Genomic DNA, 20,977 nt, shown 5'->3' with positions numbered 1-20,977 from the left:
TTCTTATATTTTGTCACCCATTAATTTAACTTTGTTAATAAAATTAAAAGACACAGCATGATGAAAATAAAAATTTCATTTAAAAACAATTATTCGAAATGAGAAGACAATTCCAGAACCGGTCCCTGTGGCGCTCAATGGGGGAGGCCTATGTCCAGCAGTGGACGATTCAAGGGCTGAAATGATGATGATGATGAGAAGACAATACACACAGAGTAATCTGGTTTATTAATCCATAAAAAATCAGGAACATAAATATTACCAGCAAGAACTAATTCGGCTCCAGAAACTGCTGAATCAACATGATCATGAGCAGTACATTGATACAGTCCTGTGTGATGTGAACGCACTGGTCCTATAGACAGCTTCGCTTGTGGAGCGTGGAGAGGCCTTCCTTCGTGTTGCCAACTGATGGTTATCCCTCCTCCACGCCCTCCAAAAACCGTGCAGTTGAAGTGGCCTGTACCACCGGTTGCTACCATCTGAAATTTTCCTTTAGTGCTAGATGAGAAACGAAAATGTATTCTTCGATATGGTGACTTCATATTAGCCTTAAACGTGGGATGTTAAGCATCCATTTTAATGTCTTTGAAAACAAGTCATAGCGCTTTATTTGGAATATTTATCATTACAAAGACCATAACTCATATTTCATTTTTTACTAAAATTAAGCTTGATCCAATCAAGTCAAACACTAGTCCAAAGACAGATTTTTGCTAATTTCTCGAAAAAACAGCCCTAAACATCCCACACCCCGAGGAAAACATCTACATAATTACCAGAGGATTTGGTGACACGGACACAGTCAGAGCTTCGTACACAACAAGTCGTATGAGCATCCTGGGCGAACTCTCCGGTCCAGACAAGCACGCGTACTTGGCAGCGTGGTGCATCCTCACTGCTGGTAGTATCAGCGCCCCACCACGGACCGTGCCGTCTTCAGCAGATGCCCACGTGCCGCTCGCATCCTGCCGCTGCCAACTGACGATTTAATGAGGCTTGTACTATGAATGCTGAGGTTTTTTTAAGGCCAGACATTGTGAAGAATATAGATGCTGTATTCATACTAGATTTCTCTTTCGAATTTACCTTTAAATTAAATAAAATTGTTGGAATATAAGAAAATGTTTACTTATATAAACATAAGATTTTTTAGTTTTCCTCTTTTATTTAATAGAATTGAAAGGATATTTGGTAAAGCGTAGTTACTAGTTTATATTGGAAAGAATATAGTTTTCCTCTATTTATGGAAGCGTTGTCAGGTTGCTAGTTTATATTAGAAGGAATAACTTACGTCACAGTATGGCCCGTGTTATGCCGTAGCATGCACGGTAGTACTATCGTCTCCCCTTCTTTGGCTTCCACTGAGTTCAACTCTATGTTATCCAACCATGCGCTGTCTATACATCCAAAAAATATATTCTTAATTATAATTTATTGTATCATAACAGATAAATCAATAGATTTATAAATAAGTTTTGACTCGCAGATTTAAAAATTGATATTCGTAAAATAGGGAACTCCAAATTGTATTTGTTCGTAACAATGGCTTAGAACCACGGATAATACAATAAAAGGGTGCAAAATGTAGCATGCAAGCTGGTTTGAAGCTTTTCCTTTTTAAAATATCGTGACGTATTTTCGTTTCTTCGAATTTCAAATCATGATGATTCCAAAGAAGTTTCACTTCAAAAACTCGAATTATCATATACCTATGTTAAAGACGTACATTATTTACACTCATAGATTCGTGACTGAATGTATTCAGTTATGAATCTATTTATTTGATGCATCAAAGCACAAAACGTTTACTTACAAAATAAAATGTAATATGTGTAACAATAGACGATATTAGCGCGATACATATAAATTTATTTTACTTACCATCTGTAGTTAATTTGAGTGGCGGGCTGGACGTATCCAGGGCAACACAGGAATATTCCGCTTGTAAATCCGCCTGGGACAAATCGGAACCAAATAAAAGATTTCCCGCCCCGAACACCCAGCGGGAGTCTGAAAAAGATTATCTTTTTATCACTCTGCAAGATTAGGCACGATATAAGAAATATTTTTCTATCTTATTTAGAACAGTTAAGTAAAACATTGAATATTTACCGAGGTATGGTTTAGTGTAAACAAGGTCTTATTCAAATTAAATAGGGTTTAATCTCGGTTATTCAAATTATTTTACGTAAAGCAGACAGTGATTAGTAATGTACTCCGGTAACATCTAAAAGACCATGTTGCCACATTATAGGCTAATTTTACATCATTTTTAAAAATTCTACAATTGTATCAGAAAGTATCATTTTAAGTATCACTAGAATATAAAATACAAAATATAAAAATGAATTAAGAACCTCCATCTTCTTAGAAGTGGGTCAATTACTATTTGAATTAACGTAGTGGTTATATTCTCTTTGTATTTGAAATACATGACCCAACGGTTGAAAGGCTAATTGTCTTAACCGACATTTTTTTGGAAAAAATTTAACTATTTTAAAAAATACATAAAAAACGTGCTGATTTTAAATATGTATGAAATTCAGTGTCGCAATAAAATGTTGCTTAACACAATTAGCCTTTCAACCATCTATGGATGCATATATAAATTACCACAACATTTAGTGAAGCAGTCTGTTGAACTAGTATCTTCACTATTACACATACGAACGACATACCACCGCTTAAGAATCCTGAAGACAACGTGAGGCCGTCCTGAAGCCACGTGACCTCCACGTGCCCAACCTGAGGCGACAGCTCACAGCGCAGCACCACCGATCCTCCGATTTTAGCCGGAGTCAGTTGCCGAGCCGTATGGTATAGGACGTTGTCTTCCACTGCATCACATTATATAAGATATCACTAAGGTTTCTCATATACAATATCCAATATCAGCCCTGTATTATATACTGTCCCACTGTTGGGCACGGGCCTCCTCTACTACTGAGAGGGATTAGGTCTTAGTCCACCACGCTGCCCTAGTGCGGATTGGTAGACTTCACACACCCTCGAAAATTCCTAATAGAGAATTTCTCAGGTGTGCAGGTTACCTCACAATGTTTCCTTCGCCGTTAAAGCAAGCGATAATTCACAAAGAATACACACATATTTTTTTAGAAAAATCAGAGGTGTGTGCTCTTGGGATTTGAACCTGCGGACATTCGTCTCGGCAGTCCGTTCCACAACCAACTAGGCTATCGCCTTTATTTCACAGGTTTCTCATATCGCTCCTTGAATACAAAAGGGCCACAATTAAAAAAAAAATGAAAATCGTTTTATTGCAAAAATGACACCTGAACCGACTATATTTTATAGTGAAAAAAAAAACTCCCATCATTTTTGCTTATATTATGGCTGCATTGAGTTACCGCCATTTTTGCATTAGCTAACTTTGACAGATAATGTCAGTGCAAAACCGCCATTTTGTTAGTTGCGCCCGGAGATTCAACGCAAACGCACGTCGGTTGCGTGAAAAAGTGCCACAATCCAAAATACGTCTGTGTTGGATTCAAAATTTCAGGTAAGTGTGATTATATTTTACAATACAAAAGTGCCATATTTTGGAAAACATCCGTTTTGCATTCTAACATTAGTATTTGTAACCATAATATATAATACAAAAGTGCCATATTTTGGAAAACGTCCGTTTTGCATTCTAACATTAGTATTTGTTATTATATTTTGTAATACAAAATTGCCATATTTTGAAATACGTCCCTTTTGCATTAAATTATAGTGGAATAAATAATTATTTTTAGCGTGCTAGAATGGGAAGGCCAGAAATATGGCCGTTTTGCATGATAATAATTTTAGTTTTCGTTACAATTTTAAAATAAAAATTACCATTTTGATGTTAATTTTGTTCTATTCTTATTAATTCAGTGATTTTTAATTTAAAAATCATACAAATGTATTTATTTGTTTGTAAATTAATAATATAAACTAATTTGAAGCCCTGTCCCTGTAGCTTTCGTCACTAATTTAAAGTTTTTTAAATAATATCAGTGAGTGTTTATAGAGGCCTATAATAATATGGGTAGATATTCGTAAATGTTGAAAAATATGTGATTAAGATGCATTGCCCCATATTTTCTGTGAATTTGACTGTGAATTTGAATGTTAAATATGAGGTGGTAGCTCAAATTTGTTAATTATAATTAAAGTGTTATTCCTGGCAAATTGGTATTGAAAATGTCATATTAAGGATTGTTATGTATTTGATTGTGTGTATATTTTAGTGTATGTATGTATTGTGTGTATGAACTAAGGACTGTATAATATTTGTATAGAATTGTGGGTATTTTATGTTTTTTAGTTATAAAACGTTAAAGATGTTTTTTTTACAGATTAACAAAATGAATAGAGCACGAAAAATATTGAATATGGCAACCTCCGTTCAAGAATCGGAAAAAGTTCAAGCATTACCTGGCCACAATAATAATGTGCAAAATAAAACTTTCTTTAATACTCCAGCTGCACTCAGTCTACCCGTCACGTTACCCATTGATTCTTCAGATACAAATTCTATAGCAGACAGTCAACCTGACCTTAACCTATCAATATTAGAGGATGAAGACAGTGAAGTAAGCTGTGTAACGAATACCAAAGACACAAATAGGCCAAAAATAGTTGTTGAACAGAGTGACTCGAGTAGCAGTTCAAGCGACTCTGATACCAATTCCAGCCGATCATAAACATCCAGTAGTTCATCAATTGCAGATTTTTCTTCTAAGTATTACCAAAGCTTTTGCGAAATTTATAATTTTAATAATAGATACCTAATTGTGATAAAATTTAGAATAGTTAATTTTAAAAGTTCCTTTTGATAATAAAGACTTATAAATTTCATACAAACATTTACATAACAATAATAAATAACGATTATAAATTGTAACTTAAAATAGTTTACGTAAAAAGTGCCTTAAATTGTTTATAACTGTGATTTTGTAAGTCTACTTAAATTGTTATTGTGCAATAGTATTATTACATATAAGCTATAGTATTTTGCTACTGAATTATGTGTCTATAGAACTGATCTCGTATTTTGTTTTGTTTAAATTATTAATGTTAAAGAGAGACAAATTAGTGTCGTCAGTTGATTATTTTTTGAGTTTTTTTAGAGATTTATTAATGAATATGGTTATTTTATGTATATTTTGATAATGATTATTACAGTTTTATCTCTTGTTTTTTCTATTATTCTTACAAATGTAATTGTTTTAGAGAGATGTTTAATTTTACTGAATAATAGTTACGTACAAAGTTGATCTCAATTATATTACTTACTAATAAGTTAAGATTTTTTAGTTTAGATTTTTAATACAATGTTTTTGCTGTTGTCCATTCACTTATGTTTTTACTTAGTAATAAGATTAAACTTTTTGATACGGTTTTTTACCAAAAAGGTACAATAAACCATTTTTATTTGTAAAACCGTGTTTAATTTTTGACATATTTTTTATAATATTGGTTCAAATTTTGAATGCAAAAGGGACTTTTATGCTTTTTTTTCTTAATAGGCAACAGCTATTACAAAGTTTATATTGTAGATAGATAGAGCTAAAAAATACGCATCTAATGATATATTAACATCTTATATTTAATTAATAAATATATGAAATATTATAAAAAAACAGTTTCAAAAATTTGTTTTGGCTGTCCTGTAAAATTTATGGATTTCGATTTGTGTCCCTTTTGTATTCAAGGAGCGATATGTGAGATCTTTTTCATTTCACTTTTGGTAAGTACAGTATTATTTCCGCACTCTCAAGCAACATGGGTAATATGTTATAAAACTAAATAATTATTACACAGATGTAAATAGGTTGTCGACACTAAAGCATTGTGGTAATTGCCCTTGTAAGTTGATTTTTTTTTTCTGCGGTCAAGCAAGTGAGTGAGGAATGTACTGTTTTGGAATAAAGGAGATTGTACCGAAAGGTATCATTAAACTCTAAGGACGACTAGGAGTTGGGCAAATTTTGGTTGATGTTGCTTCTATATACATATACTAGCTTCATGTTTATGTTTATATAAAGATATTTTAAATTATATTATCCATTTCCACTCGCCATTTAATATACGAAGATTCTTCGTAAAATGCGGTTTAAACTTAAATTCTACTGAACATGATATTTCAATTATACCCGTAAGCCTTTTTATAAGTCACAATGGCACAGAAACATACTATTATCAGAAAACATGTATTCCATGTAAGTAGTCCAGCTTACACAAAAGACAAAGGAGATGAAACCTTCCATATTGTAATAATATTAAATATATTTTTTAATACAGTCACTTAGATGATTTACGTTTTCCGCTCCAATCATGAAATTAAAAAGGATGAAAAGCGAAAACACAAAGGTACCGTAGACAATTCGTTTAAGTAAAACATTACAAACTCCATCTTCATTTTAATAATGCGTATAACTTGAGAGCTCTTTCTTAACTTATTACAAAAGGGAGCAAAAAAACAAAATGGAATAATATAAGGGATAATTGCGTCCGAAATGATTTTGTTTTAAGCTGTCTTGTATTGAGTTCGTCATATTTTACGGTGAGCTACACTTTATCTGTTCGACATGCTTAACTTGGGTTATTAGATTTTCTTTTATGTAGCCGTTTGAAACAAAGAATTTAATATAGAATTACTTAAATTTGTGGTGGATTTTGGACAGTAACCACTCTTGTAGTCATCATCGTAGGGTTGTTCTATGAACCGAATGGGTGTGGGTCCGACCTCGCCCAGAGACAAATGTTTGAATGATTAGCAATTGTTTTGGTTGTTGTTGTTGCTGTTTTGTTGTTTAGCAAAGGTTTTGGTGTTGCCAGTCAATTTAAGTCAGTTTGATATATTTATAACAGCTATATAGATATATTTTATATCCGCCTGGATAGCGACCACTGTACACACGGTGGTTAAGCTCGCCATAGTGGCCCGCGTAAGTGTGTCGTATTCTGGGATCAGCCTGTGTATATCCGGTTCTAACAGGCCGGCATAATTGCGACGATTGGTGGGGGGTAATCATCTCTCGTCAGTCGACATTCTATTGGAACCCATTCCACTTACCAGTGCAGAGGGCTCACTTGGCCGTATTCGTGTAAAAGGCACGATACGAGACATTATTGTTCTCAGAATAATATATGTAACTGTTGTGGGGACCTATCCCACCGAGAAACAAACGTTTAAATGATTTTCAATTGTTTATATAGGTTTTGGTGTTGACAGTCTAGTCCCACATTTTCCTAACACCCACGATTCAAGATATTTCTGTGTATTCAGGATAATATGTGGTGCTGTTGTATTTATTTACATAACTGTATATCAATAAAGTTAATATTTATTTATCGTTACAACTCTATTACGAACTCATATCCATCGAAATACCCATGGTATAGTTATGGGCTCCTTTTTCTGCACTTAGCCCGTAAAAAAGTCGGGCTATTGTGCGTTGACGCTGTTAGTCGATTCTTTAGATGTTTTCTAACAGAAACACACACTCGCACGCGCTCACACACACAATACAATAATTATGTTAATTTATAGTTTACACAGATCTATTACTTTTTAATTATACTCTTTAAATGTTTTTTTAAGACACCATTGTTCCCGCTAGTCGATACCCGACGAATTTGTATTTCGGATAATGTGTCATCGTTTTAGGGTCTTCTAATACAACTGTGACTAGTTTAAGGACCACTAGTAACGTAGTTTAAATATGTTGAATGTTCTTTTATTAATAACTAGCTTTTGGTCGCGACATCGCCCGCGTGAAGGAGTTTTCCAGGATATTTTTTTTTCCGACTTAGTTGATATGTACCGTTATATTATGACCAAATTACACAAAATTATTATAAATTATAGCCTATGTGTTATTCTGAGGTATAACCAATATTATTGTAAAATTTCATCCAAATTCTTTCAGTAGTTTTATCGTGAAAGAGGAACATACATCCATCCTCACAAACTTTCACATTTATAATATTAGTAGGATACTTGTAGACATTATGTAACGATGGTGTTGTAATAAATAATGAATAAATGGAAACATAATAACAACACGTTTACACAAAAAGGTTCGTTTCGAATTTCCATTAGTATAATTTAATAAACGCTAATGCAATTTGCAAACTTACTTGAAATGAGACCGCGCAACTAAATGTCACAAAGTGTCGAATACTTTCATTGAAACTCATTTGAATGAGAATAAGCCGCTGTGGCTTTATTTGTTGCCTTAGTTTTTCCTTTGTACGGTTTCATTGTTAGAGAAAATCTTGGAATATGAAAAATGTAGGGCGTATATAAATAGCATAAAGTTTTCATTAACTATATTCGATGTTAATACTATTATAATATACAGATTAATTTATAAAATACTAGGTGTAGGTCGCGGCTTTGCCTGCCTGGAAAGCCTTTCAAGTTACGAAGATCCCTGCACAGCACTCCGGAGGCACTTAGATAGGCTATGTCTTGGCAACATTGGCAGCTTTTTATTCCGATAATTAATTATGAGAAATAATTAATTTTTAAATGCTGTTTTTGGACTAGCTTTTGCTCGCAACTCAAACTATTTCCATATTAAATGTCATCGAAATCCGTTGGATAGTTTTGAATTTATCGCGTTTTGACAGTATAACTTTTTAAGAGGAACAATTTTGTCATACATGATTGTTGCGTAACTTTAACCGTTTACGCAGTACGGTCAAGAGAAGTTCTCAAAAGGAATAATCTTTCCCTGTTTTTGCAACAACAGCTAGCCTATATATAGCCTTCTTCGATAAATGGGCTATCCAACACAAAGAATTTTTCAATTTGAAAAACAAATAGTTAATTCCTGAGATTAGCGCGTTCATACAAACAAAACTCTTTAGCTTTATATAGTATAGATAGATAATAATTTTCTTCTACTAAAATGTTTTCAAAAATAGAACGTCGCGCGTGGAACCCATTCAATTTTCACTATTTAACTCTGACACAGACTTCGTAGCTCAAGAAGACAATATTAAAATATAAGTTGTAAGCTTCGTTTGAAGTCACGATAATCAATCGAGAACTCGTTAACGATACTCTTGTGGACTATCGACTCGAGTATTCGATCGTACAACTAACTTAACGAGGGATGTCTGTTCCGCTCTTATCGATAATTGGTTTTGATTCGATTAAATTGTTTTATAAATAACAGTCGTGTAATAAGTGATGATTATTTAAAGTATATGAAAGAGTAACTTTTTAGCAGTGGTTCTGTCCGGAGAAGTTCGTTCCTGGGATAAAGTTTAGCATGCAGGGGTAATGAAGAATTCTATTAATGGAAGGATTTCTAGCACTTCCGACCAAACTCATTCACAATTACTTTACAGTCAGACGAACCACTTCCTCGTTTGAATGTTAACCCCTCCTCCCACTTCTCTTATAAAAATACCAACAATAAACAAAGTTACACAGGAATTGCACTGCGTTATAGAAACGACGTATTTGGTATTATTATTACATTTGAACAATGCCTCGGTGGCGTAGTTGTATTGCATGCACAGTACAATAATAAAGTCTCGGGTTCGAATACAAAACAAAGTGATTTTTGCTCATGATCCACCTGGAAAGGATGAAAGGCTCGCTCCCTATCATTTCATAGGACCAAATAGTATGTGGAATAGTGGGAACTCTGGTTGCACCTCTGCCTACACCCTTTAGAGATAAAGGCATGATGTGTTTTGTTTTTGGACGAAGAATAACCGAACCGTAGCAAACACTGCTGTATTACACAATCATTTTTCATTACTTATTTGGCAGGAACGAAACCGCGACCTCTCGTTTCAGGTTTGGTGTAGCGCCTGTCGCGCAGTGGAGGCTGTCAGTATTGTAATTATGTAATATTAGATTTTACTCGTAATTTCGAACACGTGGAATTCCTTTTATGACAAATACTTACGAAAAGGAGCTTGTGGCCTTCGTTTGAGTTGTTACTGCGTACCAAATTACATTAAAATCAATTAAATTTATATTTTAACTTAACCATTCATAAATGTGATATTATTAGAAATCTTTCGACGTGAATATTCCGCAAAATTTATTACGTTTGGGAAACCTGTTTAATGCCATGTCTATATTCAGGACTCTTGTGGGTTTTCAAGGGCGCCAAGGAAAATTGGAGGAAAAATTTGATTTTTATTAATAACTAGCTGACCCGGCAGACTTCATACTACCTCATGGATAAATAAAAGACCTAATCTTTTGTATAAAATGATTTTAAAACAAACAAATCGAATCCGTATTTAATAAAAAAAGCATTTATTGAATAAATAATTTAGCCTATCTCCTACATTGTCACTCACTAAAGAACGCAATTCTGACATAGCAATACGACTATTTTCTTGATCTGTCTGTCTCTGGTCATCAGTGCGGTTAGCACGTGAGGTAGCTCTTCGCACATTTGATTGACTACGACGACCTAAGTCAGGTCGTCTTCTCCTCGGCATCGTAAATTGTAATTAATCAAAGTGAGAAAATTTCCCGCTCATTTAGCAGTAAAGTGTCACTATCACAAAAAAGAGCACATTACTTGGAATGTCACTATCACAAAGGATCACCAAAGTAAAGAAAGTTCTCGCGCACGTAACCACAAAGATAGATATAATATCGTAATAATATTTTTCCGTGCTCTGAAATGCGACAGGATGGATTGACATATTAGTTGGTTGTCAAATCTAATGTCAAATATTATGATTGCGTTCAGAAATTTAACTTAAGATTCATAATTTAATTTGTGACAAAACTTAAGATTTATCTTTCGATTTCTATATAGTCTTATTAAAAAATAATCGGACAGATTAACAACTGAAGTTAGCTAAAATTGAGTTTCTCGAAGCCGACCACTATTTATGTACTATGTATTTTGAGACTATGCAATTTTGTCGCGTTCGCGATTCACTTTCACTTTTGTTGAGTTTCAGAACGCGATATTAGATCCTCCAACGCGCACGCGAATTTGAACTTTATGCAGCGGTAATAAATTACAAATTGACTCTACGTATTAGTTAGAAAACGTTTGTATGGGAAATAGAAAAATGCTGTTTTGAGGATCTTCCCGGCAATTATTCGAATTTTTCTCACCTTTTAAATCTTCCCTAGACCTCCACGAATAATTCAAGACCAAGATAAGATAAATCCGTTCAGCCGTTCTCGAGTTTTAGCGAGACTAACGAACAGCAATTGATTTTTATATATATAGATTTTACGGCTATTAAAATGATGATATAAATGCGATAGTGTGCCAAAATGTTTGTTAGAAGTAAATACAGAAACAACTGAACAGATTTGGATGAATTTTGTAGAGAAAGTAGACCTTTTATTTCGGTAATTTGCTCCCTTGGGAACTAATGAAATTTTTAATATTTTTTTTTTTATATGACGCTGACGTCTTCCCGAGTTTTAGGAACAAAGGATTTTCTCGCAGACCAAGCCGCGAGCAACTACCAGCCTGTTATACGCAGGAGTCGGCTATTGAACTCAAATTTAGGCGCATCGCAGACGCTTTGGACATGTTGGGCCAGACACAAAAACAACAACCAACGTTTAATATACACTTAAATAATTATCAAAAAATAATGAAATATATGTGATAAAATCATTAAAAAAAAAGTGTGTTAAGGAATCATTTTCTTTGCCTACTAATTCTCATAATTTTACAGTATAGTTCAACGAAACTATGAAATAAAAAGCACAAACATAAGTTAATTATCGAATCGATTTATAACAATTTGATACAAGTTTGAGGATAACAACTCACTATATATGCCCTTAAAACAAACACCAATAAAGTCCAAAGTAACATAAACAATCCGAAAGAGAATGTGCTGAGATATGAATTTAAGCGTATTTACACAAAACATTGTAAACGACGCTTATTGTGTCAAGATAGTATTTGATAAAGTCGCATAATAAAATCCGTGCGTAAAATATAACTCTTAGTCTAATCGCAATATTTCCAACAGGAATTTTCTTGGGGAATATTCTAGCAACAAAGGAAAGTTACCTTGTTGCGAACTCACTCTAATGTCATTTTTAATCCCTTAATTAAAAGTTTCGCCGTGTAAAAACTCCGGCGGCCGTGGGCTGTTTTCCATTTTATTTCATATTTTCCCCGCCGTGTAACGTAAAGTTAATTGGTCCAACTCGACTCAAAGTTGTAATTTGTTTTGCCCTTCTCGTACATCTGTTTATTGCAAAAGTCTGTTAAGTTTATACAATTCGCGTAATGGCCGCTGAGTAATTGAGATAGAAGAAAACAATATCTCACAAAATTGGCTCATTAAAAAGTTGATATAAAAATGTTTTGAAGCCATGGGCCGTATAAGATTCAACTCCATTTTAGTCTAAACTACGATATCAGTTAAGACGCTGTCAAATTAATATCAGCATCTTAAGGTCGTCTCTATTTGATAAACAGATACCAACAACATCTCAAAATATATCTTAAGTCACAACGTATGATTGATTTTAGCAACTGAGTTTTGTTCATTAACTCAATTATTTAACTTAACTCAATTAAGCAAGAACAACCTCTTAAGTGACAACTTAAGCGTTGCTTATTAAATAGTTGAGAACATTAAATGTCTACTTGAGATCTTACTCAAAGTTTCATTTATTAATACGCCCCTATGAGTAGGTACTAAATCTAGATATAGACGTTATTCGCAACTGTACGGGACATAATTCCGTGGATAGAGCAGTTTGAAAGCAAATATTTAGCTCACGTCTGTTAGATGACTAATAAACACTACGGAGTTGTGCCAGGTTACTTGATTTACAACAGTGGGATTTTCCCGAGGAATTTGGTTGCTGAAAATTAAATAATTTGTTCCATAATCAACTAGAACGGAATTAGATCCGTTTCGAAGAAATTGAAAATATTTAATTAGAACAGATATATTTCAAGAACAGAGTCCCAATAAATAATTTAAATTAATTTCAGTTTAAAGTAACTGATTGTGTTCATGATAATTGCTTGCACCGCAATAATGTAAATGATAAAATCAACCGCGGGTATATGAATATTCGAAGAAGAAACATTTTACAGGTCACCCGATATAAATATGGAGTGAGAACGATTGGTAATGCAAATGAATTATTATATTTCAAGTCTGTAACGATAGTCTAATTGATTGTGGAACGGACTGTCGAGACGAATGTCCGCAGGTTCAAATAACAAGAGCACACACCTCTGACATTTCTAAAAAAATCATGTGTGTATTCTTTGTGACTTTATCGTTCGCTTTAACAGTGAAGGAAAGCATCGTGTGGAAACCTGCATGCCTGAGAAATTCTCTATAGGAATTTTAATGGTGTTTGAAGTCTACCAATTCGCATTAGGTCAGCGAGGTGAACTAATGCCTAATCCCTCTCAGTAGTAGAAAAGGCTTGTGCCGAGCAGTTGAAAAGTATATAATACAAGGCTGATATTTTTAAAACTGTAATATTTCTGGAGGCCCAAATCACAGCTCTTTTTCAGCGCCAATGTCTTTACTCTTATCAAAGTAACGTTCTTGCGACTTTTGTACTGTAGGATTTTGTAAATATAATGAATACTTAACCTCAAAAGTGTACCGACTTGTCTCATAAATAAGCACCAACTCTAAATAAAATTAATATAATAAAACATACCTGGATGCAACAAAACAGGGCGTGACAGCACAGTTCCCACGCGGTTAGACGCTCTGCATCGAAGAATCGCTGAGCCACCTCCACTCCCTGCATCCAGCAGGGAGCGACGAGCGCCCAGCACCAACTTACCTTCAGGTAACACGTGCCTGTCACAAAAATAATCAATGTTAATAATTATACGGTGGTTTTTTCCCCTAACTGGCTCTATTCTCAGGGACAATTTTTCTAACGTCAAGTGAGGTGGATACACTATAAGCTTCTATATTGTAAATATTATTGATAATGAAATAAGTAAATTATAGCTCGTTCAAAAATATCGTTAAAGTCATAACTATGTACTTCTTTAGGCCATTATTTTTAACCACAAAAAATATTGGACGTTTGATTCCGGAAAACGTCTTTTACACGGGCAGTCGAGCAAAACCTACCACATGGGCTTACTGACAATGCTTTATTTCACTGCTAAAGCGAACAATAATTTAATAAATCCACAGGTGCTTCAAAAGATATAAATGCGTGTCCCGGCAACACAACAGAACCGGTGACCTTCGTTTTGCAACTATTTTGCTCCTCGCTAAACTAAACACATTCGTGAACCAAATAACATTGCAAACAATACAAATATATCACCTTTCCATAGAAAAACCTCAGGTGCCAACAAAACTGAAATTGCTAATACTACTAAATACCAGTGGGGTTGTCATAACAACTCGCTTCGTGGAAACAGAAAATTGGAAAATCAACTCGTATTGCCGGCGAAGAGAAAATTGAATACAAAGGAGTATGATTTTTTATAAAATTGTGTAAAAATCCTGAGAGTAAAATTCGATTTAAAAATGTATAAGCTTTGTATTGCGCACTGGGTAGTCAAGTCAAAGGGATCCGATCATAATTGACAATAATATATTCATTTTCATGATGTTCTTGTGTAAAATATTATGTAAATATGACTATTGATTTGATATATTCACAATATTTATTCTATTCATTAGATATATTCACAATATTTTCTAACCAATGTTGAAATGTAAAATTATTTATATATGTTTTCAGCACACAATGTTTTCTTTAAAGAATTTTATAATATTGCGTAAACACACTCACACGCACGCACGCACATTTCTACGCATCGGAAACTTTGACGTAAAACCATCACGTAAAACTAAATAATATAAACCAACCAAATATGGCACGGAACTCTTGATCTACTAGTCTAACTCCTAGTTGTCATTATTTTTGATACTTTATTATTCTAGGTATTATGTCATACGAAAACTTCGTATAAGATTTTTGACGAGTAAAAACTTCCCTCATCACCCGACCCAAACTCACACGAAACACTTGAAGAAATGTTTGCGAGTAATAAAAAAACTTTTCGCGATATTCAAGAAAATTCGAATGTATGGCCACTAAAATTATTTTCAAGAACCGCGAATGTTAAACCCGTGTGGCTCCTTGTTAGTTACTTTATCCGCTACGAACAACGTCATCATGGCCCCTCGACAAGTTCCCTCAGTTCATAACTCAATTTGCGAGTTGTAACGATGGATCGTAAAAGATGTGTTCGAGGCACAAAGTTAGAAACTTTTAGAATATAGGACACATTTTTAAGATAACATGATGTATAAATCACTTTCAACCTCTGAACTATGGAATAGAGGTTTTATAATGAAAATATTTTTGTGCGGATACAATGTTATGCATTATATTAGATATCGATTTTATTTTACTGCCAGTTTAAAATGGATTTTTCAAAGAAATCTATTTACAAAATTAACGATGATATCATTATAATAAATCACCATATAGACGCTGTCAAACACGACAGTCGAAAAAAATGGCTACGAGCTATCAATAATTTTATAGAATACCTTTTATGGATTCATAGCCCGCTAAGCTACGTGACTATATCATTGACAAAGTTATAACTTACACATAACACACACACACACACACACATCACACGAGGCGCAACCAGGGCACCCACTTTTCGCCAAGTATGTTCCGTCCCATGATGTAATAGGGGGCGAGCCTATCGCCGTGTCGGGCACAAATTCCAGACTCCGGGTTGATACTGAGCAGAAAAACATCACTTTGCCCGATCCGGGATTCGAACCCAGGACCTCAGTCAGAGGCTGCCGTACCGCCCATACATTACAACTGCGCCACCGAGGCAGCTCAACTTCACACATAGTTTAAACAAAACTTCGTTATTAGTAAGCTTAGTACCATTTGAAATTTAAGTGTTTGTTCACGTACAGCGTCAATTTTCCGCCTCCCTGGAATGTCAATATGGACTCTTAATTCAAAACTCATTTCGTTCTGTAATTATGGGGTCTATGAAGATGATGATTGGCTGTCTTATTAAAGCATTTTTAAATTTGCAAAAGACATGTTTTCCGGAAGGTTCTGGTTATATCTCACCGATTGAATGTAAATTACGATATACATACCAGAGAAGAACTTGTTCCGATTTGCTATACGTAACCGGTATACTTTGTCTTATTATCGAGATAATTTTAGAAACAGTTGAGAGGTAATGTTTATTTAAACAGGGGTCTTATTTTCTACACCACAGGTTATTTTGTCAATAACTGCCTCGATAGCTAGTTGTGATGGGTACGCGATACGAGTACAACTATGACGCTGAGGCCCTGGGTTCGAATCCCGGGTCGGGCCAAAAATAATTATGGCTGGGTTTTGCCATTTTAAAATTACTCAGTCGCCGCCGTAGCCGGAATTTGGCTAGGAGGGATTCATTTTAACAGTGCGTAACAAGCGGGTAACGCACCGTGTTACGTTTAAGAAAATAAAAAATCAAATACAGAATACCATTCACCATATTTTCACAGATAACGTAACACGGCCGCGTTAAGAGCTTATACTGTCATACAGAGTAAGGAGTAAGGCCCTTGACGTCACATATTTCAAATTATATTCTCACTTAGTTGCTATGCATACGATATTAACAGCCATCTATAGTAAATAGCCATTGCATTTATATATAACTTTTCAGTATAATAAACAGTTGGGCCGGATCCCACCAGTTTCGTTCGCCGATATAAAAAAATCTTTTTTAAATGCAGGTATAGTCCGGGGTCTAAAACATGTGCCCAATATGGCAACAGAACCGTTCTCTATTACCTCATGGGAAGAAACACATATGACCGAAAGTGAGTACTCTAGTATCGTTTCTGCCTACACTTTCGGGGATAAAAAGCATGAATATGTTACCCCTTGCTCTGCCTCTACTAAAAACCGATTCTCTAACAGACATATATATATACGTAGGCAGTAATCTTTAATTTTAACAAGTATATAATATGTATATAAGTCAGATTTCCAACTAACCGCAGACAAGCTTGCCAACTTGTACCCGAGTTCGCAAACAATGCTGTGTCAGCGCCGACGCGTCGGCCGTGTTACTAGTCCAAGTTTATTCTACGTAAGAAAGGTCCTTATGTCTACTTGAATACGGTGTTTACATTGCTGATAATATTATTTTGCTGGAGTAAGGTATATTCTTCTAAGATCGGATAAGGGGTAAGATCGAACAATGCAAAAATATTATGAAACTATGGTTATATTTTAATTTAAGCTACATAGGTGGAGACGCCGTTGTTTTACCCCCGACATATATATCGCAGCTGATGCTACCACCAAGAACATCAGTGCTGTGTGCAGTCAAACAAAAAAGGTGAATTTCGTTAAGATTGATCGATATTTCTATTTCATATTTTAGACAGCAAGGTGGCCTGACAAAAAATACTTTACGAACCCCTGCCTTATCCAAAACCTCTTAAACATCTGTTCATACCAAGTACGATCATGCTTAGCCTATTATTTTTACTTCACTAAATACTTCAGTGATCGTAATAGTATTTTGTACTGCATAAAACTTCCACAAGATTGATTATGCCACTTTAACTTTGAACTATTCTTTACAAGTTCCGAGAAGTTTATAAGATAAAGTCATGGCTTCTGAAGCTATTATTTAAAATAGATGATTTTTTTATTTTACTATGGGGTTATAGAAATATAAACAACTAATGTTTTTCAACCGGTAAAATGACTAACTTTATTTAAATATGTCTAAAAATAATGTTTATTCAATTCAAATTATGGAATACTTACAGGAATATTCTGCGATTAATTTACGATTTAATATATTTACTTTTAATATCTCTATAATTTATTTATTTTTGAGGAATCAATTGATTTCATTTAACATAATAAATAAATGGAAGGCAATGCAGAATTATAATTATCTATACTTATTATAAAGTATGGAAATGAAGAGATTGATTTATTGTTCAAACGCGCTTATGTCTAGAAGCTATTCAACAATTTATATTCCTTTAAATAAAATTCATATTGTTAATCTCACAATCTCATTGTTGTATTTATTATAATATATTATAAAAATGAAAAGTATTTTAATAAATAAAAATGAGGTTTGAGAAAAAATAATTTTAAAAAAGAATGTAATTAAATATATTTTATCAAACTCTAAATACCTACATATTTTATTATATTAAATATATGTACCATTTAAAAAAATATCTTGTACTTAATAACAAATAAAAATTGTTAAAAAAAAATTCACCATGAAATTTTTTCAGGAATTAAGATTTTTATATCACTGTTTACAAAATTGCGTATCTCAGTAAACAGTTATAAAAACAGAAGTTTTAAAGCATATTAGATAGGAAACTCAACAATATACAAGACTGGCCAGTTCCACCTAAATCAGAAGACGAAATAAAAGGTATTTACTCCAATACGAACACTGTACTCAATTCCGCTAACTTGTCACTCGATATTTCGCATTCGAAAAGTTTGGATCAAACATAACACGACGCGTAACAAAAGAAAGTAATTTTCTGACGGAAATTGCTTGCCATTGGTTCTAAAAATATATGCGATGTAATACTTTCAATACATAGTTATAACTTATATTGTTGTTTTCTTTAGATTCTTTTCGTATGTGAAAGTTCATATTGTTTATTTTCGTCGCCTAGCAACAGTGTGCAGATACTTGAGTGCTAGTTTAAGAGTATTTTTTTAAATAAATGTACGCAACAAAATAGTTTTTACAAATTTTTCTGTCGCATATGTTTCTTTTTTTGTTTTTATTTAGTATAATCTCTATATATTATTTGATGTATTAAGACAACCAAAAAAAAAATTGAAAGCAGAGGTCACAATATTTTCTAAAACTATTTTTTACATGCCTACATTTATTTTGAGAAATAGGTACTCTTAAGCTATTTTACCGATGTTACTGTACTTTATGAGACTTAACATATTGAGCGATGTGTATTATAAAGCCATGTCAATCTTTGTAACGTTTTCTGTTTGATATTGCTGCTTATTGACAGCACACCACCAGACAAACGACTAGATCAATTCGTGTATTGACTCGTTTATTTAATCTTTAAAAAATGCGAACACGTATTTGAGTGTTTCTCAAAATAAATGTACGTAACAAAATAGAAGTTTATGAAATATTATTACGATTGTTTCTGTCTATTCTTTTTTTTTGCTTGATATTATATATCCACTCTACATATTATTATTTCATAACAGTAAATTCCATAACAATATTTCGTAAAAAAATAATTTCGTTACGTACATTTATTTTGAGAAATATACATGTCCGTAACAAAATTCTTTTCTCCTTTAATTGTAGATATTGACGTATTATTAAAACCAGTAACAGCCTAATTTATTTGCTTTCTGTTATAAAAATAAGATCATAAAAGATCACAATAACAATAATATATCTATTACAATGTAAAGGCTCTGTTACGGAAGGACAGAATATAATTCACGCAGATTAATGTAATGTTCCAAATACAATAAGATACCTTCTCCTAATTCCACTGTCGAACAACAATAGGAGCTATTATAATAGATTCAATCTCAATTTAATCGGTTGATACTACCGTCGGTTATCGACTTTGTTGTGGACATCGATATATATGTACTAGGAAATAGATCTGGCGGTCCGTACACTCATGATGTTCGACTAAACTGTACTGCAATCCGTATACCTACTTTAGTATGGTTTCAACATTGACAGCCTGTGATTATCTGCGGAGTGGCGCTTATAATATAAGAACTCGAGTTTTAATGTAAGCTTGGATGTTAATAAAAATATTAGTCAGATAAGGCCTCATAACTAGATGAAATTTTTATACAGTTGACATTAGGAACTTTACACCAAGCCGAGACAACGCCAAGCATAGAAGGAAAATTAGACTTGAAATCGCGAATTCAATTGTAAATTAAAATAGATCAATCACCATCAAAACATAGGCTTTTATCCCAAATACATTTTTATTTCAGTGTCTTCGAAACAAGATAAGACGCATTAATCTACGTTTAAAAACAGAAAGGCTAATGGATAACTTTTCGTTTTCGACAAAGATAAGGAAGATTTAAATGCGGGTGAATTTTGGGCCGGTAATTTTTATAGTTACGCGTGTTTTTTTTCGTTCAACAAATGGTTCCACATATATAAAATTAACTTTGCCTTTCGGCTCCCATTGCGAAAAGAATGCGTTCCGAGCGAAGATAGCACATAGCACCCAGGAATAAGAGCTTTTACGTACTGTCAACTGGTCGCCAGCGCTCTGTCGCTCAGCAACAAAAACATAAGCCGAGGCGAACTATCGGCCGGATCGGCAACTAAGTGCGTATACACCAGTGGCGAAGGGTGATATTGTTAGAAATGTAACGCGAGGGAAGAAAAATTATCTTAAACTAACATATCGCAACCAATTTCACAGAAACCAAAAATTAAAACAAACGTAAATAAACCTAAAAGGGAAGACGGTAGCAAAAGAGTGGTATGGATACTTCGCCACTATAATACACCTACATTAAATTATAAATAGTCACAGTCGCCGTCGACCGAGTTGCCGGCGACTAGTCGACAGTTTGTAATAGCTAAGAAAGGTTCCTATTACACGAAGAATTTCCAAAACCAAAGCAATGGTTCTTAAGACTACTAAAACTTGTCATTTTTGTATAATAGTATAGAAACATAAACAGAAATACATATATTTATAATAGTCAACAGTAGTAAGGGCCATATGGCTACCCAAAGAAAGTTTAGGGGACCTGTTACCGTCGCGGAATTTGATTAATGTGTTACCTGTAGTTTCTATTGAAATAGCAAGCTGTGACTTTGGTCCAACTTTATTAGGCCTAGTAAGTGATGGGGAAAGTAAATAATGTTGTTCACATTTCAAACATTAGAATATGTTTTCATAAGTGAATTAATCTATACTATTATATAAAGCTGAATGA

General features: G+C 33.8%; 1 protein-coding gene across 1 annotated transcript in view; it reads right to left on the bottom strand.

The window, feature by feature from the left end:
• The window catches only part of LOC115440741 (Down syndrome cell adhesion molecule-like protein Dscam2), a 71,743-nt gene that overhangs the window by 33,985 nt on the left and 16,781 nt on the right, over nucleotides 1-20,977 (bottom strand). The window contains 6 exon segments of the mRNA XM_037437925.1: nucleotides 263-482; nucleotides 780-981; nucleotides 1,295-1,400; nucleotides 1,885-2,013; nucleotides 2,682-2,840; nucleotides 13,661-13,806. Of these exon segments, the coding sequence (XP_037293822.1) occupies nucleotides 263-482; nucleotides 780-981; nucleotides 1,295-1,400; nucleotides 1,885-2,013; nucleotides 2,682-2,840; nucleotides 13,661-13,806 (962 nt within the window).

The sequence above is a fragment of the Manduca sexta genome, chromosome 12, assembly GCF_014839805.1.
Source record: "Manduca sexta isolate Smith_Timp_Sample1 chromosome 12, JHU_Msex_v1.0, whole genome shotgun sequence".
Classification (NCBI taxonomy): Eukaryota; Metazoa; Arthropoda; class Insecta; order Lepidoptera; family Sphingidae; genus Manduca; species Manduca sexta.
Note: the sequence above shows the minus strand (reverse complement) of the source record. Positions and strands in the feature narration are given on the sequence as shown.